This window comes from Cygnus olor, chromosome 3 (genome assembly GCF_009769625.2).
Source record: "Cygnus olor isolate bCygOlo1 chromosome 3, bCygOlo1.pri.v2, whole genome shotgun sequence".
Lineage (NCBI taxonomy): Eukaryota > Metazoa > Chordata > Aves > Anseriformes > Anatidae > Cygnus > Cygnus olor.
In genome coordinates this window covers 101,140,607-101,165,861 of record NC_049171.1, presented here as the reverse complement: position 1 = coordinate 101,165,861, position 25,255 = coordinate 101,140,607, and the positions used below count along the sequence as shown (strand labels likewise).

Here is a 25,255-nt window from a genome sequence, read left to right as displayed (position 1 = left end):
CAACATTCAGTATGACAGACTTTGCAGCAGTCAGAAGTTTTATCAGGAAACTGACTTTCAAATAAAGTATCTTCCCCATCAGCCTGTCACATCTTGCTTTAAAGGTATTTCTTTACTTTCTAACCCTTTCCCCCTGTGATTAAGTGCATTAGTATCTTAATGAAAATGCATTCTGTTTATTGCCCTCTTGGGAAGCAGGAGGTCATCACACCAAATGCATAAATTGTCATCAGAGACAGTCCGAGCATAATTGCAATTTTGCTGCTCCATGTTTGCTGCACTCGGGGTCCGTCAAAGTCCCCTGAAACATGCGCAGGTTCTAATAATTAGCATAGAGCCTGCCTGGGACCACAGCATTGATGAAATATTTCAGAGTTAATCACACTTTGTAAACACTGATTTATATTGACTACCTTTCTCCAGACTGATGTCTCCTCATTAAATATCACATTAGTGGATTGCAGGATTGCACAAAGACTCAAATGCTCAGCAACTGCTAATTCAACAGGAAGTAATACTTAAACCACTTACATCTATTGAAAATGGGTTAAGTATTTATGATAAAGGAGGTCTGCACAGTACAGTGTAAGTTCTGCTAATAAAACCAATGTAATTTGCACAATTGTTTCAGTCTTTTGCAGGTTTTATTCCTCCTAAACTCTGCTACACGATTGAAGTAACAATGCTGGCAAATAAAATGGGTCTTGGCATGGCTAAATACAAAGAGCTCTCGCTGACAAAACTTAAACTTCAGTTTAGCCTTCTTGTCCTTCCTTGCTTCTGAGAATGAAGTCATTTAAGAAACTAAGGATATGCTGGGCAGGAAATTTGGCTGGATTTTCCTGCAGACCTTCCTCCTGAAATGCATTAGCAAAGTTAGGACATAATACTTCTAGAAAGATGTGCAGGAAAGGATGTTAAGGGCAAGCTTAAAAAAATATATTATCTTCCCACACACTAGTGAGGTATTTTCAGTACGGCGGAACCACTATGCAGGGAAACCTTCAAAGACTATTACAGATTTTGCCTAATTAACTTCATCATGTTGTAGTAATGTATGTACTACCACCCCCAATTAAAGAAAAAAAAAAAGAAAGAAACAGGAAATCTGAAGTGTTTTGCACTAGATCAAAGACGATCTTTGCACAAGGTCAAAAATTATCTTGATCAAAACTAAGATTAAGATTATGACACAGCACGTCAAGTAGCAAAACTGTACTGAAGCAAGCAGAGCACTCGCACTATAGACAGAGACTTTGTGCAAAGGCACAGATGACAAAGATACAGATGCAGACACCAAAAAGCAGTATTGAAAACCAAAAAAAATGAAAGCAGGGTTGCTTATTTCCCTAAGTAAACTCTTCCAATCCATATCCTGAAATATCAGCTTTGCTCAAAACCCTGTGAACCATGGCAATGGTCTACAGTGTGGTGCACGTTATGGGCAGACAACATAATGGATTTTCTCCAAACGCCTGTCACCTAAGGAACTTTAAAATGAGCTACCATTCTCATCACTTCGATTCCAGAAATGTAGCTTAGACATCAAATCTTTTCTTATCAATTGCTTTACATTAATGAATTATATTATACAGCAGATGCTAGGTCCTAATTTTTGAAGCTAGAAAACAGCATTTTGGAAAAAAACTTGGAAGAAGTTGGAAAGAGCTCCTCCAATGAACGCACTGGAATTACAGTAACTGGATATTGCTTCAACAAAGATCCACATCTTATCCGTGGCCACACTTGGTTCTCCTAAAGTGTCTCAGTATTTTAAAATATGGCTAGAGTGCAATAACAGTTCAAGGAAACTAAAAGTTTGTCACTGCTTCAGATATGAATGCAATATTTTATCAAATATTTGCATGGATAGACTTCCCCCTACTTTTGGTCGGTAAGCTTTCCTTAAAAAAAATAAATGTAATTGATATGTACATGAGTATATATGATACTAGAAGTATGTTCTACCTAATGTTCTAGGTATTAATTAATTTTCATTTAAAATAAATTTACTGTGTTACAAGTCTTCAAGCTCTCACATTTTATTTACTTCAATACATCAAAAACAAACAAATTATTTATGTGTTTAGCAATCTGTACTATCTCACAGTTACATTATCCACAGATAATACTCTCAGAACTGCACTGTATTTCAATGAGAAAGATTATAAGTTCTGCCATTTACTTGTTTTTGCATGGTGCTAGAGGCTGAAACTGAGCAGCTAGCAAGAATATAACTTGAGTTTGCCCAGTCCTGTCAACAGCTGGAGAGGTAGCCGTATTATATGATGAACAGGATCAACATGGCAGCTGTGAGTCTTTAAACTGGGCTGACAAGAGCGATAGAGCAATTTATAATATCTCCTGGCTGGTTTTCAGAAAGGACTGGGTGCTGATTACTTATTTCAGAGTCTTTTGTACAATTAGTTTGCAGGCAATGTAATTTTCTCACTTACTCCTTAATAGAATCTTGCAGCTTGCTGGCTGATAGAATAACAGTGGATATGTAAAACTCCTGCCTGAAGTGCCAGAGGATAATTTGTATATTCCTTTCAGTAGCGTAATGGACTTCTACAGTTTGGCAGTTAAAGGGCTGAGTAATGTAAATTAGTATGACGTTTGAAAATAAAATATATGTCAAATCTTCACTCCCCAAACACATTGCACTGTGCTATAATAATGCAATGGGATTTATGCCTGAGACCCTTTTCTCTCGTTATGCCCTGAGGAATATTTATTTTAAAACATTCATTTTATTCTCCTAATATATTAAATGTTATTATCTCGGCCACACGATGTGAAAATATTTCTAACACTTCGGGCCTATCAAATGGAACCGACTCACTAAAAATAATGCCATTTGATCTTAAGACAGCAAGTGAACTGCTAAAACTTTCACTGCATAACCTGTTCCCTGCTTTCAGATGCTTCAAACTGTAAGATCTTTACATGCAGTTCAAGAACAAGTGGGCCAACATACCATTTTTTTCATCTCACAGATGAGGTTCCGAAGTTACCTGAATGAGATGTAGGTTCATAATAAAACTTTAATGATATAGGGACATACTTGATAGCTTTACGAGCCAGGCAACTGACTGGACTTAGGTGAGGTTCTCTGGACCATTTTGGCCACTGCTTGCACAGAAGTGACAGTGACGTGGGTCAGTAGTTTTGGACCCTCACAGTAACAGGAGTTGAACCATGACGAAAAGGGGGGCCACTGAGAACACAGTGCCTCATGCCTTAGCATCTCACCTCAGACGAAGCTCTTGTCATCAACAGTTACAACTGTAGAGGCTTACAGATACCTGAAGTGAGGAGCTGGCTGTAGATACTGGCTGCTATCTGTGGGACAGGCTGAAACAAGGGTCCCTCTTCCAGAAATATTGACAAGAATAGAAGCTGCAGACAGCAAATCTTAGTAGAAGCTTTATTTGCCTTTTCACACTGTGACATTTGACATTATAACACCAAAGATGCAAACGGATTGCTATGAGCTATTGGAATACGCCCAGGAAATCTATGGAGAAGTGAAAGAGATGAGGAAGTCTGAGATGAAGGGTGAAAATGTGTTCAGAAGGAGTACCCATGAGACCTCACAAGAGCAGAAGGAAGGGTGACATCATCAGTACTGAAATGTTTATTGTGCGGGAATGCAGGTCCAGATGGAAAAAAAGGGGGGGAAGGGGGGCAATTAATTATTCCTTCAATGCGATAATTTCTATGCTATAATCTGCTCATGGAATGGTATTTCAGTATTTATTTATTTATATTCAGTAGTGTCCCATTTACCCTGCAAACTCTGACTCTCTGTAACCTAGTACCTCTTTAAAAAGCATTGTATTTAAAAATCAAGTGTTAGCAGAAGTTCCTACATCACTGGATTCGAGTCCTTCTGCAGTGAAGTTCACCCTGAATACCACCATCATGCTCTCTTTTCCTGTATCACAGAATCAAAGGAATATACTTTTTGTGAACTGGTATATGTGCAAACTCTGGAAAATGACAGGTAAGCCATGATAATGGCAGTAGTCCTTCAGGGAATTAATAAAAAGAGAAGTCTTAGAGAGTCACGAGAATCCAAGCCAACACAGAGTGAGCAACACTGTGCTAGGTGATGCCATGATAAGTAATCCAACCAAACAGAAAAAGAACACGTCTAGAGAAACTGAGGAAGAGCAGCTGCTGACAGAACTGAAAAGAAATAGCCTAACTTTGGAACTAAGAACAGAAAAAAAAACAGGTGGACTTAGATATATAATTTGATATTTATAGGTCACAGCAAAGCTGAACTTAGGAAAGTAAAAATATTTTCTCTCAGGTCAAAATTTTAGTTCTTCTAGATTGTGGTCCCCATTTTGCCGTCAAAACTCAACTGAATATAAGCATAAGTAAGTATCTTCACAAGTAACAGTTTTCAAATTGTTAAGGTCTCAGAAACAGGATCAGGCTGGAATGAGGTTGAATTTGAACCTAACCAAATCCAGTTTTATCTGACAAATCCTTAAATGGATTCACCCGATATTGTAGACAGCCCTATGAATTATAGACCTATGAATTCTGCTACATGTCATCTGGAGCTGATTAACCCTGAAGTTGACTGTATTCACAATTTTTCAGCTAGATGACTTCAGGAACAATATTGCACATGCAGTTCCAGAACGTTTAAAAATTTGATTCCCGAATGTCTTCCCATTCAAAAACTCAAAAAGAAAAAAAAAAAAAGAAAAAGATGATAGGGTCATATATGACGAATTATGCTTATGTCTCTGATGCTTGTGTTGCCTTTTCTGGTATAATAGGAGAAGCAGCCACTTTTTAAATAGCTCTAAAGTACAAGATGGTATTTGACAGAAGGATACAGCCAGCTTAAAAGTACTACATTTCAGATTAAATCACTACGCTGAGTTGTTTAAAAAAGCCACTGTACTACGTTACTGAATTATAATCTACTTAGAATTTCTAAAATGTATTTTATTGCTTTTTCTTTTATTCTTAGAAAACAACATGAACAGAGATTTAAAACAGTAGTGTAAAGGTGATGCCAGTTGGTCTGACTATGTGATAATTTTGCATCAGATGCTTATTTTAGATAGATGGGTTTCCAACATCATAAAAACACTATAATTTTCACTATACAACTGATAGTGGTGGGTATTGAATGCCACCTGTAAAGCTCCAAGTGCCTTTGATCCCCCCTGGAATCAACCACTATTTTCAACAGGAGTCATTTAGGTCCTCTTAAGAAGGAATCCACAGCTTAAAGACCTGCCCACCCAACCTGCCTTTCTCCAGAACTGATTCCCTGCCACCTGGGAGTCACTGAAGAGTTGTCCAACTGAGAAAGACTGAACAACCTGCATTTTGTCCCTGCTGATATTATACCTAGGCCAATTCTATATAACTTTCCAAGGCAACATGGAAAACTGCCATTTTTTGCTTATGAACAAAGAGAGCATCTCAGTCTCTAAAGTTTTTAAAAAGCACTTTCGCAGCAGTTTGGAAAAAAAAAAAGTCACTTAAAAAGTTATAGTCGTACTAAAATAAATTGCTTGCTAGCTGAGACCTCACATGTGTTTAGTTTCAACCTAGACAGAGCCTCATAGTTTGAGCTGGATCTTTCAGAAGTTTGTTTATAACAAATAGAGATTCATGGCAATGATACATAGCATCATACCCATTATTATTATTCAAAAACCACATCTCTCTGAGGATTTCTGATGTATTTGAAATAGCCATGCACAGATCAGGATCCTCGCTGTTATTTCCTAATAATCTAAATACAGCATACAATGTACCAGGCTGTAAGGAAAGCAGAGACAGCAAAAAGGATAGGGCCATCTGTATGCTTCTGTCTCTTTGGTTCTCAAGTTTCAGTGTGTTTATATTTTATTGTCTCATCTTATTTGGCTGCCATAGTTACACAGTGACATTATGATAGGATGAAAAGACGTGTTGGAAGTACTTGCTCGCTAGTTTGGTTGGTCCATAGGCACTGAGAAATCAGAGGGAAAGGGAAGATCTATCACTGCTTGCTTAAAATATTCTTTGAAAGAAATGCTGATGCACAGACTTTTACTTATATAAGGAAGGCAAATGATTTAATCAGGTAATGATGGATTCAGGTGACATTTAGTGTTAGGTTCACTGGAGGGCTGCCATCTTTGCACCAGAGCCAAGGTCCACAGACTATTGCACTCAGATGCAAGCCTCCACCCTACCTTTCTATAAAAACTAACCTTAGCTACCAGTAAAGATGCTGAAAAGCCATAAAGTCTTGCTTAATTTGCTTTCATTTCCTCCACAAAAATGATGTGCAGAATTATTACAGGAGTCAGCTTTGAGAGATGTAAATTAACCTTCGGAAGCCACTTTGGTCATGTGCAACTTTGAATCAAACTTTATGTTGCTCATTTTAAATGTCAGTTTATCTGAATTTACATCGCTAGGTCTAACTTCCCTGATTAAAACTTCCTGATTAAAAAAAAAAAACCCTAACGTATTTACTGTAAAGTGTTTGTAGATTTACAGATAAACACAGGTAAACATTGTAAAGAGGGTTGAAAAACCTGAACACTAAAGAGATCAAAAGCAACTCTGATAATCAAAAAGGTGAACAAAGCACTCCTGGACAGGAACAGCTTTATCTAGCTCCTAGCATGGGCAGGCTCTGAAGACCACAGGAACTACCTTACTGCAGAACTGTAGAGCTGAAGACTTTTAGGTAATCAGCATAAAATGAAATGGCAGACTTGATCTAGTTCACATAATGGTGAGGTAACCAAAAGACAAGTAATTTCCCGGATAGAACATGTCTTGTTTGTGTTAGGAGATACCAAGAGGCAATGACTCTCCGGGATAAAGCTCTAAAATAAGACTGAGGGTACAACTGCAGTAGGGCTTCTTACCACCTGTGCTTTACCCACTGTGTATAAATGGAAGACTGCTGTCTCAATAACGTTCATTCAGTTTTCCCTGAAAAATAAACAAAAGAACCAAAGCCCTGGAAATACAAGGACTATAAACTGTGAACTATTTTAGCTTTTGTGGAGTAAATTCAAACGCTGTCCAAGGAAAAAAAAAAAAAGAGCTGTGAAACTTTTGCAACATCACCTTCTTACCAAGAAGGCAATATATCAATACCTAGGGCTTTTCACACTGCCTTTTCATGCTAGTTTGAAGACAATACTAAAGAGTCCAAAGACAATAATCCTGAAGAGTTGGAAGAAAGCTGTCTCGATGGAGGCTATTATTTTAGAGAGAAAAAGGCTAAAATAAAACAAAATAGCAAACTGCTTTTAAACTAACTCCCATCATCCTTCTACTGAAGGCAAAAGTACCCTTTCAGTCCACTTACAGGAACATTTAAGTAAAGCACTGAGTAATTACATATTATTAATGCAAAATATGTACTTACTAGCCTTTATGATAACTGAGCAAATAAAAATGATGAGAAATGTATTTACACTAAATATTCACTTCAAAATATATAGTAAGTGCAAGACCTCTGTGTTGAACACAAGTCTGCAGCCAGCTGACAACTGAAAATCCTTTTCTCTTTTTTTTTTTCTTTTAAATGAAAGCTTGGAGTTTTCAAGATAATACAGTACACAGCAAAAACTGTGGAGAGACCCCAAAAATCAATGGCCCTGTAACTATTTTTAGTTCTTGCTATTTTCTACTGTCCCTGATGCTAAGCCACTTTTGGGGAGATTTGGCTGTGTATGTTTCTGAGAGACATTTGCAATCAGCCATCATGTAAATTATCCCAGAAGCAAACAGAGCTGCAGCTGAGTATGAGGCTGAGCAGAGGACATCCAGTTCTCTCAGTCCCATATGTCACAAGAGGGGGCAAAGCATCATTAGATTCTGCTATGACCTAGGATGACAACGACTTTGTATACTCAGCTGGTTTGGGATTTTTTGTTTGTTTGTTGTTTTAAACCAAGTCATTTCTTGTTTTTATTGTTTTGTTATCAATTTTTATCATAATCCATGCATTCTTTACCACAGCACTAAATTTCAATATTTGTGTGCTATGTTAAAAAAAACGCATTCAGAATAGAAAAAACTTCTCTCTGTTGTAATTCAAGAGAGGGCTCATTTACTTTTCCTTTTACTTTGAAAAAAATTACCAGGGATTGCAAGAGACACAAAGGAGAAGAGGAGAAAAGTGTCAGCCAGGAATGGACATTTTTAGACTAGATTGCTATCACCTGAAAGGGGCTTATAATCTTCATTACCCCTTAAAAATAGGTGTATAGTCCACATGAGAGTGAAAAGCACCTCTTATAAGGGGCTACTAGGTATCCCACGATGTACTACTTCACTTCTGTCTCATGTAAGATGTCAGTGGTGCACAGACACCATGCTGGTGCTCTGAACAGCTGCCTGTGGCTTGCACCTACTGAGATCTGAAAAGGCTTCTTTGAAATGGAAAGAATGGAAAGAATCCCATTGACTTAGTGGAAAGGACACCAGGCCTGACGTGAACACAAGATTTGCTTTACAGTCTAACTTTGTCAGCACAGCCTTGCTCTCCCAGAAGCCAGGGCAGTTTTGTCGATGACCTCAACAGAAGTTGCACTTCAGTTCTACAAGTCTGTGCTAAAGCAAAAAAGGTTTGGTGAAACAAATACATTCTTTTTCACTGAATCTATAATAAATTACCCATCGCAAGTAAGGCATTAGGATTTCAAATAAGCAACTCTTTTAGCTAAGATAAGCTATTCTTGCATAAGAATAGTTACAACATTTGATTCTCTCTTTACTCTGCTCTACTCTTCCGTATTTATAAATTTCTTTTTTTTTTATCCTGTTTTCTTATTTGCACTTATTCAGTTATCAACCTATTTTAAATACAAGCAAAACAAGAATGTGAGATGAACTAGGAAGGGAGAAAGCAGGGGAGACTGACCTCTAGGAACAGGAACACAGACTAAATTCTGTCGTTTACAGCAAACAAGGCTCAGGGGAATTCTTCTTCATGCAAGCTCAAAAGGTAGAATATTCAAAACGTAAGGAGTAGCTTTTTCTTACATACTTCTTGTCACCTACCACAAACGATGGTTCACCATCGCAAGTAGGATTCACCAAAGCAAGCAGCTTCCGTTATTTCGGATGGTATCTGAAAACTCTCAAACCTGTGTGACAGCTGAGTCAGCACCATTACTGAAGAAGCTACCATGACATTACGATGGTAACATTCTTCCTATTCTTAGTTTCTTCATTATTGCTTTTCCATTCAATGCCTGTGTTTGCCTCATTGCATTATTTTTTTTTTGGTCTTTACAGCACCGTCACCTGCTGATGCAGCTAGTGCTCTAGCCCTACTGAGACTTTTTGCACAGCTGCCAGTTCTAACTTGAGCTGTGTGGCCAAGTCCAGGTTGCTAATCTGGAGAATGACGTCTCTGTCTTGTGCTTCCATGCCCAGAAGCTTGCTGTCTGTGGTGTGGTGTAAAATTCCAAGCTATCAATTACTGCCAGAAGTCAATACTTCATTCAGTTAAAGGTTTTCTCGCATTTTTTCATGCTCAAAATATGACTAAAATAATCGTGCATTAATTCAGTTCTGTAGGATAGCTATTACACAGCAATTAAATACCATTTATAAAATCAAAGTTTCTAGTTGAAGTTGCCACTTGAAGTTTAGCAGACAGAAATACAAGTTGCTTCACTGGGAACATTTTTGGAGTTTTCCTGAAAATATTCTTGAAGGTTAAGTGAAATCAGCTACTACTATTATTTTTTTTTTTAAACTTTTTCAAAAACAGACTTGAAATGAACATATCGTTTCTGCACATGCATTCATTTTACTTATGAACCTACGCCACTAAGAATCTCTGAAGTTATGTTTATTTATTGATTGCAAACTCTGTAACAGTCAGCCCCATTATAAGCACTGAACTCCAATGTTTCTTTTTAGTGGCTACACAGTCATCATGAAATGCCTATTTCATGGTGGTAGAAGGCCCAAATCCCCTAGTAGTAGATTTTCTATGTTTACAACAATTAATTATGGGGAATAAAATGAATATTTTTATTGACAAATTAAAACAACTCTTAGCAATGGCTAAATTAAAGAAAAAACATTAATTTTCTTTATTAATTTTATATGAAATACAAAAGTACTATATTTAAAAAACTTTGACCAAGTGTTTCAAATTTGGGGCTACGTGAAGTTACGAACTGAAAATAACTTTACTCTCCTTAGTACAACTCATTTTTAATAAGAAAAGCATACTGCCACACTGCCTTGCCTTTCCTGAGAATTCCAGGTGCTGAACACCTATGAAAATCAAGCAGGTTTTATTGAGGAGCTTAAATTTGGACTTAGCAACCTAATTTTAGTCTCTGAAGTTTGAATTTAATTTAATGTGACACTATATTCCTGTACAGGCCAAGCTTGGCCTCATGTTCTTTAAATAAAGCACCTTCAATTTTACTTGAAAGGATGATACCTAAATGAAAGTAGAAGGTTATTTTGTCTACATTGGTTCTGTAGCTAGAACAATTTGCATGACCGTTTATCCCATTCATACTAATTTATGCCAAAATATGTGGCATATTTGTAACAGGTATCAAGAACAGATTAGTAATATAAAGTACTGGACAGAGACCAAAAGCTGCCAACTTACCCTCCTTAAAATGTGATCTTCGAGGCATTTGGTGAACCTCTTAAGGCCACAGTATATTGTATGTCTGAAAGGACACTTACCAATACACTGAAATGCAGAAAACACTACAGCAGTACATTTTGTACCCTTTTTGAAATTCACTAGTGCTTTGACATAAACTTTTTTGTAACAATTTAAGTATGGTTGTGATTTAGCTAGGAACAAAACCTAAGCACGATCTGTATGCGCCACAAGGTGTGCTCAAGAGGTATCCATGAAAACCTTCAAAAATAATCACTTTTTTGGCAGCATTTATGAGAATCCACGAGGAACTCATACAGAAAAAAGAACAATGTGCACTGAATGGCTCCACTGTTCTTCTATTTTTGACAGACCATGACTGCTTTGAGAAACCTGCCAGAGAAGGGAAAGAGCATCTTTGGTAACAGGCTTGCCAAGCTGTTCGAGAGGACTTTAAAGTTGCTGGGGGAAGAGAATCTCAATTCACCCCACTCCTCCCAGTTTGATGCCAGTGTCAGCGATAGATGCCCAGAGCCTGGAGAAAGGTCACAAGTCAGCCAGAGAGCACCTGAAGATCAGCACAAAGGAATTCCAGCCACTCCAGCCAGTAAGGCAGCTTCATCAGGGGTCCAACTTTAAATGCCTCTACGCAAATGTACGAAGCATGGGGAATAAACAAGAGGAGTTAAGAGACGTATGCATACCTGCAAGGTTGTGACCTTATTGGCATTACAGAGATGTGGTGGGATGGTTCCCATGACTGGAGTGTTGGAATGGAAGGATACAGGCTGTTCAGGAAGGACAGGCAGGGGGTGTTGCCCTCTATGTCAGTGTGCATGAAGCCCTGCCTAGGGATGGATGAGGAGCTGACAGAGAGCTTATGGGTCAGAACTAAAGGGAGGGCAGGGACAGGGGACAATATAGTTGGAGTCTGTTACAGGCCACCTGACCAGGAAGAACGAGCGGATGAGATCCTCTATAGACAGATATAACCAGCCTCACATTCACAAGCCTTGGCCCTCATAGGGGCCTTCAACCACCCCAATATCTGTAGAGGGACAAAGCAGTAGGGTACAGGCAACCCAGGAGGTTCCAGGAGTGCACTGATGACAACTTCCTTCTTCAAGTGACAGAGGAGCCAAGGAGGAGAGGTGCTATGCTAGACCTCGTTCTCACCAACAAGGAGGGGCTGGTGGGGAATATGAAGCTCAAGGGCAGCCTTGGCTGCAGTGACCATGAAATGGTGAAGTTTAGGATCTTGAGGACAGCAGGGAGGGTTCTCAGTAAGTTCACTACCCTGGACTTGAGAGCAGACTTTGGCTTCTTCAAGGATCTCCTTGGTAGAGTACCAAGGGACAAACCCCTAAGTGGAAGAGGGGCCCAAGAGAGATAGTTAATATTCAAGGATCACCTCCTCCGAGCTGCAGAGTGATGCATCCCAACAAAGAGGAAGTCAGACAAAAATGCCAAGAGGTCTGTATGGTTGAACAAGTTGCTCCTGTGCAAACTCAAACACAAAAAGGAAGCCTAAAGTGTGGAAGAAAGGACAGGTAGCCTGGGAGGAATACAGAGAAATTGTCTGAGCAACCTGGGATCAGGTTAGGAAAGCTAACGCCCTTTTAGAATTAAATTTGGCCAGGGACATCAAGGGCAACAAGAAATGCTTCTAGAAACACGTCAGTGATAAAAGGAAGACTAGGGAAACTGTGGGCCCTCTCCAGAAGGAAACATGAGACCTGGTTACCCGGGATACGGAGAAGGCTGAGGTACTCAATTCTTTTTGCCTCAGTCTTTGCCGGCAAGAGCTCTAACCGCATAGTCCAAGCCACAGAAGGCAAAGGCAGGGACCAGGAGAATCAAGAACCACCCACTGTAGGAGAGGATTAGGTCTGAGACCATCTAAGGAACTTGAAGGTGCACAAGTTCATGGACATGATGGGATGAATCTGTGGGTCCTGAGGGAACTGGCAGATATAAGGAATAAATTCTCTACTCAGAGGGTGCTGAGGCACTGGAACGTGTTGTACAGAGAAGCTGTGGATGCCCCATCCCTGGAACTGTTCAAGGCCAGGTTGGATGGGGCTTTGGGCTGCCTGGTCTATGGGGAGGTGTCCCTGCTCATGGCAGGGGTGTTGGAATTAGCTACTCTTTAAGGTTCCTTCCAACCCAAATCATTCTATGATAATCAAAATAAATGTAATAGTGATCTTAACATGACAGACAGAATTCACACTGAACCCTAAAGTGGCTTTTTCATGAGTAGCATCTGTACAACCAAATACTATGAAGAATGAAAAGGTACAATTTGAAGTTTTAACAGCATTTAGTCAAGGACTGTACTATTTCACTTTGAACAAAAGAAAGAAAAGAAGTTTAAAGAATTACCAACCTTGAATTGTCCTCTTGAAAAAAGCCTTGCAGGCCTCACAGGAAGCCACTCCATAGTGGTACCCTGATGCAATGTCACCACACACCAAACACAGTCTTTTGGGCATCGAGTTCAGCATATATTCACACTTGGTCTGTGAATCTTCAGCAATGGTACTGGAGCAGTCATCATACCGTTTCCTGACTGGCCCGTTGCCCCCAAGCCCTGTGGCCGAAGGGTAGAGGGGAGGTGAGTCTAGCCCGTTCTGATGTCCATTCATGGTGGAACTGTAGCTCCCGCTGGCGTCTGAGGAGCCACCGGGGCTGTGGTGGTTGATGCTGTCCGTCAGAGAGGCAGGGCTCGACGGCTCCGTCTTGATGTACGACGAACAGTTAGAATCAATGTGTCGATCTTTGCTTGACATTCTGCAGAGAAGCCTGTAGTGGAGAGAGAAAGAAGAATCTGTGTATTAAAGACAGTGCTCTTTCCGGCTGCTCTGGAAGGGTTAGGGACTGCACATCATTCATTCATTAGTCAATACCTCTTGTTCTACATGAAGGTAATCAGCATAAGGGCATGACAGAGCTTTGTCAAAGCTCCAGACAGGCAGTAAACAAAAACTTTAGAGAGACCAAATCCGTCTGTTGTCCCCTCCACCTGCCCTCTAGTCTATGTGTCAACTTCAAATAAGATCTAAATTCTGAACTTGTCATCCATGAGTCACAAACTTCAACTATACTATTAGATTATCAGACTATTACATTTCTTCCTTTTTCCATTAGTGCCTTCATCCCCCTCCCCGTAAATTCTATCATTATCAGGAACAAGTATTTCCAAGTTTGATCACATAAATGTTCTTGGCTGTATTTAATATTTGTCAACACACTTCAATAAAACACGTATCCATCATCTATTCAACTGATACCGAAGAGCAAGTCTTCCACAAGCTTTTTTTGTCTTTATTAATATCGCTTTATTATATACACAGCTATTTAGTAACCGAGCAGCATATCAACTGGGGACTCTAACAAATAATTAAGGCTGGACTCCATTTTCACAAAATCTAAGTGAAATGATTCATCAGCTCTGGCTGCAATTACTTTCTAGCCATTATCCTCAGACTAACCAGTAATAACTATGCCAGTACCCCATATATCTGCAGCTCTATAGGATCTGACATTTCACGTGTTCCACTCTTGGATTAAAAAAATGTATTGGAAGGAATTTTAGATATAACTTTTGTCTTTCAGAAGGTGAGATTCTGTCTTACTTCTCAGTTCTCACCTTTTCAGAATTAAGTATCTGAAACAAAATAATAAAACATTTGATCTAGTGCTTTCTAGAGGAGGAAAAAAACCTTCCTTGTCTATTCTGTCCCCAAGTTCAATATTACTTATAAATACATTTTAGTACAAATAAAGAACAAAAATAGTAATCAGAAAGCTCTGAATACAATGTTATCTTCGTTTTCTACTGCTGTGATTATGAGACCACAGTTCCAAATGGCCTACCTAGCATTTTCCTGACAGTACCCTCTGAAACTGGCAAAGTATAAATGACAGTTATGAGCATCTCTCTAGAAATATTTTCGGCAGAAATGCAACTCCATAAGGCCACCACCTGGAGCTATAGACGAATGTTTTCAAAGCAAGCACATGAGTCAAGACAATCTGACTTAAAGTAACTTTCTCAAGTCAGTTTTAAGATCTTGTCAGTTGTTCACCTTTTAACATGTTAAATAATATGTACACACACACACATTTATATAAAAGTATCTATCAATCTAGAAATTTCTACTTCAAGCTCTGGAACCAACTTCACCAATGGAAAACAGTCATAAATACAGAGAGTTGGCTTCTTTTCCAATGAGAGTAACCAAGATCAAAGCCTGACCTTTCATTTCAAGTATCTGCTTAGGATAAAATTTACCCTAAAATCAGTGCCCCTTGGTCTAATTTAGGACCTTCCAATTGTTGCAAATTTTACTGTCAAATACTGTTGAAAATAATTACGTGTAAATTTGGGAAAGGGCCAGATTGGTGTACAGAAATCCTACCCTCCAAACTTAAAATCAGTACTTATTTGAGAAGGTGGAAGGAGCATGCTATCTGGTGTCAGCAAATAAACCAAGGAAATGGGAAGGTTAAAGCTGTGAAAATATCTTATTACACTGGACCACCTGCTTGTGTTGTCCGTTCCTCAAGAACTGGAGGGGGGGAAATCCCCTTGCCAGCCTGCAGTAGCATGTGCCTTTTCTTCTGCATCTGCTGCCTTGTAGCCATCACTGTTAATGAGTGCTGTAATTAATAGATAGCTCTCTCTTGTCTCTCTACTTGCACTCTGGGCTAAGCACTTTTCTCAAGTCAACATTTGAAAGAAAGCGGGTCGGCGCTGACTTAGAGCAGCTCTGCGAATTCCTTTTAATTTAGAGCACTTACACCACCACTGCACTTATTACCTTATAATTACTGGACCGCTCTCACATACATTATGATGTTAGACTAGAGTTAGAAGTTATTAGGGTACTAAAACATGGTGTCGCACTGTCTCTCTCCTCTTTTTTTGACACTGAATTTTATACAGCCATGATTAAAAGTATCAATCAACTTTCACATTCCACCTACTTATTTTTTATATTATTTTTCTACACACTAACACTGAGATCCTTTTATTGAATAAACAGATACCTGGTCTTCTTTTTGTCTCCATTCTTTTTAGACTCCACAGATTAAGTCTCAAAGTAAAGCAATAGGGGTCTATTACCTACCATCTATCGTACCCAGCTTGATGGCACATTCTTGTCTCTTTAAACCTCCCACTGCTGACTTTTTTCTCGCTCGTGCGATAATGAGCTCTAATGTCACCCTTCCCTTCCCAGAAAAATCATTTGCAATTAATTAGTTGTCAAAATGCATGTTGTTTTAGCCAGTGCTATAGCATCTATCTCCCACTCCAAGCGGTCAGAACCAAAACACAACTGCAGTTTTGCATGCATGAAAATCTGATCAGCAGCATTGCTTAGGCTGAAGCCAGTTTGCTGATGCTTCCGAAGCTGCAGTTTCTAGTGCTAACCGAGATACAGCTGCTTTTGGCCACAGCTTAAACAGCACAAACCGGACTGGTACATACTGGCAAAGCACAAATTCAGTTAAAACATTAACCATTCCATGGAAAAAAGGAAACAACGGCCCCTGGCTCTGAGAACAGAAACTTTTCAACACCCCCCCCACCCCTCCGCAAAGAAGGGGAACCAGGATGAGGGCTGTGTACAAGCTGTGAGTGGGCACCAGGCACCTACCGCTACCATTCCTTCGCCACTGGGCTGCATCTGAAGGAAGGAATTCAAGAGCCATCTTACACGGATGGCAGGTGGGACCACCAGCAAATTATCATGCTGAACATTTGGAATAATGCCTAAGCTAGATCTCTGTAAAATCCCTCCCTCAGTTCCCTACTAATTACTACTTAGCTCGTTCCACTGAAGAATTCCTAGACACCATTGCATTATAGTCTAAAACTACAGTTGGAGCTTAATTCTCTCTTCCTCTCTGTGTCTGAAATTCTACAGCTCTATTATTCAAGCCTGAAATATTCACAACTATCTATAAATTCAATTGTCAGCCGGTGGGTTTTATTCTAGACCTCACTTCAATCTAAAATTAGAGGCACTAAAATTCACATTAACTCTAAGAGGAATGTAGTGAATAAGACTTTATTTCAAAAGAACACCTTTTTGTCAGAAAGAGCTATTTTCAAAATGATGGCTTTATCTGCATTCAAAGAGAATAAGCCCAATACCACATTGTGCTGTTAATGCAAAATTTTTAGGTCACATTGGATTAATAAAAATCTAAATTTAGTTAAGGTTTATGAATAGAAATAACATGTGTCATATAAAAACGTACAGTATTTATTTTAAAGCCTTGGTGGGGTTGTTTTTTTTTTCTTTACTATATTTTAAGTCAAATAAAAGGCACCACCATTTGTGGTGGGTTACTCTCAGGTAAATTTGCTAACAACTTGGAGCTCTCGGGTAACCTTTCCTTTCAGTAACTACAGGGAAAGTAGCTAACTGGCTCTAGAAGCATTTCCATGCCCAAACACAGAAGAAACTACACAGGGTGCTGCAAGTTGCTAGTAATAGGTAATATATAGCACAACCCTTCATATCTGTAGTAAATTTGCCTCACAACTTCTTACGACTATAACCCCAAACCAGTCACTGCTGGCAGAAAGGTACAATGACAGAGCGCTTCAAAATACAACTCCTGCTTTAAAATGGTCTTAAACAATACGGAATAAATTGTATGCTATGTGCTTATGAAAGGTTGAATATATTAAGAATTTATTAATGCAATCACATTCGTACTTCCATCTACCTGCCACACTGCTAATGATATTGACAGCGCTGACACTGGCTAAATCAGTATCAATATACAAATAGAGTGCAAAAATTAACCACATCTGATTACAGCATATGGCCTTAAAAAAGAAAGCCTTCCTATTCAAGCCGTGAGAAGGTTTTTACATTCAATTCATGCATACAATTGGTTCAGAAAATTATTTTTCTCTCACCTCCCTTGTTATTAATACCTAAAGGAGGTCAGAAAAACAAGCCAATACTTCATAATCTGTGAGCACATCTCATGTTTGCTTTTCAACGATGAAAAGCTCTGCTTACAGCATCATTCGCTATTTCAGAGCTGCGCTGGTGGCTTCAGTGAGAGTAGTAATTAGTCAGAATAATTAGAGTGAACACCTTTATTACAGACCAACACAAAAGCCCCCTTTTACCTGCACACAAAGTTTTCAATTCTTTTCCTGAAAAGAGAATTGCTCTATTTCCATAAGTGCCAGAATAGGTTGTTATCAGTTGACGTTTTTAGTGACAGCTTCTACGTGGGAGCATCAGCAAGGCAGGTGTTATTATGCACACATAGCTACTTTGTACATTAACAGTGCCATCCATCTGATTTTCCTCCAACACATTCCTAACTCACATGCGTGTAGACCAAAAACGTCTTAACTTGTTATCCTCATCCTTTAACTATGAGAACCAATGCATAAAAGAAAGTCTTGGGCTAGATTACATGGGAAGCCTACAGCAGAATCGGGAATAGAACCCAGCTCTTTGCTTTGACCATGAAGACTACATTTCCTCTCAAATACAGCGTTTATTTTCATATCATTTCACAGGTCTGCACCAAAAATCAATAGAGAGCAGTGAGACACGTTCCAGTGATTCCCCATACCTGTGTCTCTGAATGTAAGAAGAAAGGATATTAGCATGGAAAGAAACGAAAGCATTGTTTCTTGCACTGATGCCCACGACACCTCAAGACTTTCACCATGTCCTGTTGAAGAGCTGAGTAACAATCTCAGCTGAGCTGCTTTACATTGAGCATTTTTTTCTGCTTCAGCTAATTGCACTCTAGTAAAGTGACAAAATGTGAATCACTTAGTAGGAAAATGGGCACCAGCTGCTATTGTCAGAGAATGGAGATGCAGAAGAAAAGGAAAGTGACTGAATGAAGTGTCATGTCAGAAATCAACGGTGCAACGTGTGATTTGAGAAAACATGACTACTTTACAGAGACAGGGTGTCATTATGGCATCACAGTAATACGATGCTTTGACAACTGCTGGGTCTAACATATCATCATTGCATTAAGGTGCACTGGCTTAGTTGGGGGAAGGAAAAGAAAGGATTTCTTCTTTTAATAAGAAATATTATTGCAAGGTCTGCTTGGTTAACCTAGTGGATGAGATCATTAATTGCAAAGTATTGCTAATCTTGTTCTGTGCATGCACAAAAAAAACTGTCATTACGTATTAGGTCTTTGTTAATAAACACATATGTATAACCATGTAGTATTCTGTGCAAAACAGAATGACTGTAGTTTTCTATATATTTATTTTTTTAATGTTGAACCTTTCATTATTTTCTGTAATTTCTTCTTTTGCTCATGTTTTCTTGAAACCTCTACCACTTCACCTTGGCAAGGGAAAGCAAAGCAACCCTATGACTTTTTCCAGAGCAGCTGTCATAGCCACTAGCAGCCGGAACAGAAGAAGCAATGCTTGAAGCCATCATGTTGCTACCAGCAGTGGCCTGAGTTAGCTGATGACTGGTGACAGAGGATCCGGCTTCCCCAACAGTTATATTGGTCTGCAGGCAACCCACTAAGCTCTGCTAAAGCATTTCCTACACACAAGGCAGTGGAAGGCTACACTGCTGCACGTTCATTTATAGTGTAACAAATCAAGCCATTATCCGAGTCCTCGCATTTGTACCTAATCCGAGAGGCTGCACTTAGTTTGTTTCCTATGCCATTTTTCAAAAATCAAGATTTTCAAGTGACTGACTTTCAACACCTGCAGACCCTCTGAAATGAGGAGGAAATATTTTAAAACATTCCTCCACCCTGTATAAATATTCATTATTCCTTCCCTTTCTATTTCAAGTTGATTCCCTCTGCTTCCTGGTTGATAAACTTTGTTAACAAGAAGGAAATGATCCTGAGATACCCCAATGTGTTGCAAATTATCACTGTTGACAGCTTCTACATTTAAGGATTACATCTGATGCAACAATGCATACTAGTGTCATTTATCTTGAGCTCATTTCCTTGGACCTATTTCAACTGAGGGTGAGCATCTCTTGTTTATAGCTCTAAATACTGTAAGTGAGCAACTGGCAAATCAATAAAACTGTTAAATGCATAATAATACTGCGTAATTACTTACATGATGTTTTGCATAATTAACTGTCTGAGGTGTTCCTTGATATACTGGATACTCAGAGTATGGAATAACCTATAAGCCTATAAAACACATACTGTTTATATGAACAGAAATTATGTTTAAAACTCTCATTCTAATAATCCAAATCAGACCTTGGCACTACATGACAGAAAGCCTTCCCTCCCTGCCAAGTCTAAATCAATTCTTATGGCATTACTTCATAACTAACGTGATATTTCACTGATGATGACTATTACCCTGATTACTTGGAAGTAATGTAGTAATAGCAAAAATACACTTAGATTAAACAAACTACTGCTATTTAATCAATATTATTGAGACAAACTAAGTGTTTTAATAAGTCTGTATAGATGCACTAATGCTGGTTTAATTAAATGTATCCTTGGACATGCACAGGCTCTGCATTACACAGATCCTATGGCTTGACAGACCGGAACATAACTCTTCTCAATTTAAAAGCTGAAGCACTTATAGCCAAGAGAATTTAAATCTCTTCATACTACGGAGAGATTGTTCTTTTCATCAGGTACTTTTGGGGGGAACAAAAAGTAAACAGGGAAGAATTATTAAGGAACGACCTTCACCTTTGAGCCAAAACACCAGACACGGTGTGGTGCCAGCTCTCAGTAATACACTTGTCCAGTGCATCCAATATACGGCACTGCAGCACTTCTAAACAACAACAGCAACAAAAACTACAACTAAAAAGCAAAACACAAAGCTGATGTGAAAATCACAAATTTGACTTTGACGTTTGCACGTGTAAGCAACAAATATCCTATTAGCTGTATTACGCACTACTACTAACAGACCACCACTGCAGAGTTTCCTGAAGGAAAGACCTACCTAATTCTACAGATACCATGTTTCAAGTAGACAGTTTCTTTATATGCTTTGATGAATCAGTTTTCAAACACATACACAAAAAAAAAAAACTTAAAAAAAAATGCAAATATTCAATAGAAGGCCACACAAGTAGACAGCACTTTAAATGAAAATCATTCTGGAATGCCTGAAAGTTCTACGTAAAAGGAATGTATGATCTTGTATATTGTGCATGTATATATATATATATAAACACGTATCAATATTATGATTGTGGTATTTTGTATATATATTACGGCTCTATATATACAACTTAAACCTCAGTATTTACTTCCTATTCCTACTTGATTTTAGGTTTCTCTTTTCTCCTGTTTCTAATTTTTTTTTACAGTGTGAACAGGGCTGTTGTCCGCAGTTACAACTGTATCATTAGAATACACGATTTCAGACTTACCTTCTCTTGTTTACTGGCTTCTAGCCTAATGCTCCATATTTTTGTTGCTGCGAGTCGGCTCTTCAGAGTCTGGAGAGCTGTAGAAACTCCACTAGCATGCCCAGTTTTAACAGAAAGGCTGTGATGTGACTATGAGAATGACAGCCAAGCCTCATCATATGAAAATTAGTATATTGATCAGGAAGAGTAAGATTATATTACTCTATTTTCAAACTACAGACTAACACTTTTAATTCACATCACATCTTGAAAGAAAGCAAAAACTCTGGTTAAGAAGCCAGGTGTTTTTCAGTGATGGAGCATCATTTTATTGAGGATATACTCCCGTGGTATCAGGTGGAGTCCACCTGATGTCTCCAGCCCCCAGAGGACATAGAGAAGTGTCACAGAGTCATCTGATTATTAATTGTGGGGATTCGTTTTTTATTAAGAGAAGTCAGCTGAAGTAGCAAAAGAAAATCAAATGCTACATTCAGCTACTTCAAGGGAGAAAAATAAGAAACTACAAAAACAAAGATTTATTCAAGAACATAACAGGCTTTCTAAAGAGGGATTATTTTGAAATGATTACAGCATCAAAAGCAGTTACTTGGACCAGTCAGAAAGCCAGTACTACAGATCAGAGACACATAGCTGTCATTCATCACTTCCCAAAAGGAAAAAAAGACAACAAAAATGCCTTCAGTCTCAAGAGAGTCAAAGTTTGTATCATTAGATTTTTCACAATTTCTATCAGCAATTTCTTTCTATCTCTGAAAGGCAGCGCGTAGGCGTGCACACCACGCACCTGTCTCCCTACCAGTTCCCTCAGTGATCTTCCATGGATTTGTAACAGAAGAATTACGATTCGCTAGCCAAGCTCTGTTAAATTGGAGAAGAGATTAGCAAGAACATACCAGAAATAGTATCAACGAGCTAGCGCCTTAGAAGCCTGAGGACTAAAAGTTCGGAAGCCCGCGATCCTTCTCCACCCCCCGCCCCTCTGCGGCCCAGCCACACGCCACCAGCCTCAAATCCCTCACACGCAGGCGACCAAAAAGCTACTTGGTGAGGTGGAAAATGACGTTTTCCTGCAATCAGTGTTTAAGTGAATGTTTGTCCCAGTGTGTTACACCATGCTGTCAGCTAGCAGCAGGGAGTCGTTGAGTTGTTACTACATTTGATTTGACTGCCAGTAGGAAGCTTTATTTCTACCAACTGTTAGTTGCCAGCTCTAAGGATCTTCTCTTGCTTTGAGAGATTTTTTATTTTTTTAATACAGTCTATTATTTCTCTCTTTCACTCTGAAGATTTAGTGTACAGCAGGAGAATCTCCCCATCACCATACATCACAGCAGTCTCTTCCCTCATACTCGCTGCCTTGAACACAAAGAAGTAATTGTATTAAGGCAACTAGAACCTGGGCCTGACTCACACCAGTGAAGTGATTTTTACATGTGGACATCCGAAAGAGAGGTACAAAGCTAGATATTTGCGTAAGCAAACTGAAGCAGGGCAATTTTATCCTAAGCCCACATTTTCCAGAAAAGATCAGAGCCTGGAGGACCAGGTGTGGCGGGAGAACCGAGGTGCATCTTCCTTCCGAGGAGAGCACGCGCTCTTCTGATCTCTGCACACTCCCCAACAGAGTGTTTAGAAGCTTTTTGGTTTGCTTGTTTATTACTCACGCATATCCTGAAAGGTTTCTCCTCTGTCAGACAAGATCCTATAGCTTTAAGAGTTGTTTATAATGCTCCCTCTTCCTACACAATAATGATGATTTTGATAATTAGGATCTAATTATAATGGATCTGACAACAACTTCCAACAACAAAAAGCATCTTTAGAAAAATGAAAGCATATGCGTGAATAGTGTAGGGACGTGGGGGGGAATACGTTCCTATGAGACAGGCTGAGAACTCAGGCTGAATGGAAAAGTAATTAACACTAAAGAGCTAAAACTGTAATTAAAGAAAATTTCATTAAAGGGAGGCAGGTGATTCCACTTTCCTAAATATGACAAGGTGCTGTATAAAAATAAAATAGCAGCCTGTTTCAGTGAGTGGAGCAGGAAAGCCATGTCTTTAACCAGATCAAATTCTCGAAATTGGCTGTCAAGACAGGATTGTTGTGATTTATACCCGTCTATCAAGCGCATGAAAGAGAGAGACAGGAGAGGAAAAGAGGCAAGCTGCTGTCGCTTCCATTCGCAAAGCACCTTTAATTTCCACAGCACCATCTGTTACCAAATCTAATTCACATTCCCTCCTAATCTGGTTTAGTTCCGTAATACTAATTCTTTCACTACTCTTATGGACATCGTTCTCAATGAAAAGCTTTGGTTCTGGGTTGGTAAAAAAAATTGAATATTATACAGTTAAGGTTCTGGTGACTTAAGTGAAGCATGCTGTCCATTAAAATGCACTCCTGGTAAAAGGATTTGTTTCCAGTCTGTGCAAAGATACAGAATTGCTCCTGTTTGAGAAAAGTCACGGGGGGATGGGAGACAAGAAGAAGGGGAGAAAAAGGGAAAAAAACACAGCTGATGACAGGAAAGTAGGCTGTGGACATGAAAGCAGAGGTTGTCATAAAATACAATTGTTGTCAAGTTTAGTCACTTTCAGTACTGGGTATAAAATCACTTTGTCACGGTCTCATATCGAAAGCTTGAAACTGTATTTTTGCTAAGGAAACTAGGAGTGAAATGTTTAGATTCTGCAGGGTGAAAATACTTCAAATTATGAGATGCAGATGTCCATAAGACACCACAAAGTTAGGGAGAAAAATTCAAAGTGCTTTAAAACAATCTCAGGAAAGCCAATATTTCACCAAGGGCCACAGCCTTACTTTACTCATAGCTGTGTTATGACAACAAAGACCCCCCAAAGATTTTGTAGGACCTTGCTTGGGAAGAGAGTAGAGGAGCACGCCCTTGCCGTGGCAAAGGCACATGGGGGTCTGCTGGCACTAGCTGTGACCCAGCTTGCTTGTCGGTTAATGCTGAGTGCTCTGAACAGGTCCTTTTAAAAACACCATAAAAAGAAAAAAGGGGACCTAGACAAATACTGCTACTATTAATATTGTGCTAGCACTTGATATTGATATCCAACTTTTTTGATTTTAACACAGACCTTAAACTGCATTTCCAGGGATTCCAGCGTACCATTATCTCCCTCTTACGCAGGGATAAAATGAGATACAGAAAAGGAAAGAGCAGCTAAGTGCTGCTCTGCAGGCCAACAACGTGGCATGGAACAGAATAAAGATTCTGGGGAATCCCAATCCAATCCATTTTGCATTATTGCTCCATTTTATCTTTTTCCCCCATGGCTTTGATGGAAACACACCTTGGAAGTCTGAACTTTTACTTCTAATAAAGGAATTTGCCTTGAACTTCCAGAAATGAGACCTTTGTTATTTTTAAGTAGATAAGGGAAACTTACTTTAAGGCTCAATATGCCTAAACTAAATGTCTTCTTACACCTACATTAAAATGTTTATTTTTCTGTTAAAGTAACCCTGAATTGTGTGTAGTCTTCCCAAAAATAAAGCCTATGGCAAGAACATCTTTAGCCAGCACAGAGTAATGTGTGAGCAGTGTGTAGCTGTAAATAGCCCACGGTTTGTATGCTTTTTTTATTATTTTTAAGGATTTGAAATAGAAGAGGCAGACAAAAAAAGGAACAAAAATATTTTGATAGAATAAGAATATTCCACAATGTGCAAAAAGAAGTACCATCACATTAGATGAAGGAGTAACATGCAAAAAATGTCTTGGCAAAAGAAAGGATTATAAATTTGTAACTGCTGTCAAACATCCATGAACAGAGATGTCAGTTACAAAGCTGACCATGAATTCTGAGCAAGTCTCCTCCTCCAGCATTACTGTTCGATTCACAAATTGCTTAAGTCATCTGGGTAATTTTATAAATGGTGTTGGGTTTGTTATCTTAATGGGAAAAGTAGGTAACAAACAAAATCAAATTTGTTCCAAGTACAGCACATCTGCCATTCACTGTGGGGTCAAAAGCTCGGGTACAGGGGAATAAAGCTGGTGACTCTGAAGCTCTGAAAATTTATACTAGCTAATGGTGTTATTCCCCAGCCCAGACCATGAATTCAGAGGGTCTAAGGTCCTGATACTCTGATACATGAGATACAGGTGGTATACCATAATCTCCTCCACCCAAGAAAAACCACATTGACATCGAAGGGCTCAGAGGGC

General features: G+C 39.0%; 1 protein-coding gene across 6 annotated transcripts in view; it reads right to left on the bottom strand.

Annotated features, from left to right (window-relative positions):
* The window catches only part of ESRRG (estrogen related receptor gamma), a 385,005-nt gene that overhangs the window by 117,142 nt on the left and 242,608 nt on the right, over window positions 1-25,255 (bottom strand). For all 6 annotated transcript variants that reach the window (XM_040551124.1, XM_040551125.1, XM_040551123.1 and 3 more), the window contains one exon: window positions 13,029-13,444. In XM_040551124.1, the coding sequence (XP_040407058.1) occupies window positions 13,029-13,431 (403 nt within the window). In that variant the 5' untranslated portion in view covers window positions 13,432-13,444. The remainder of the gene's footprint in view (window positions 1-13,028; window positions 13,445-25,255) is intronic.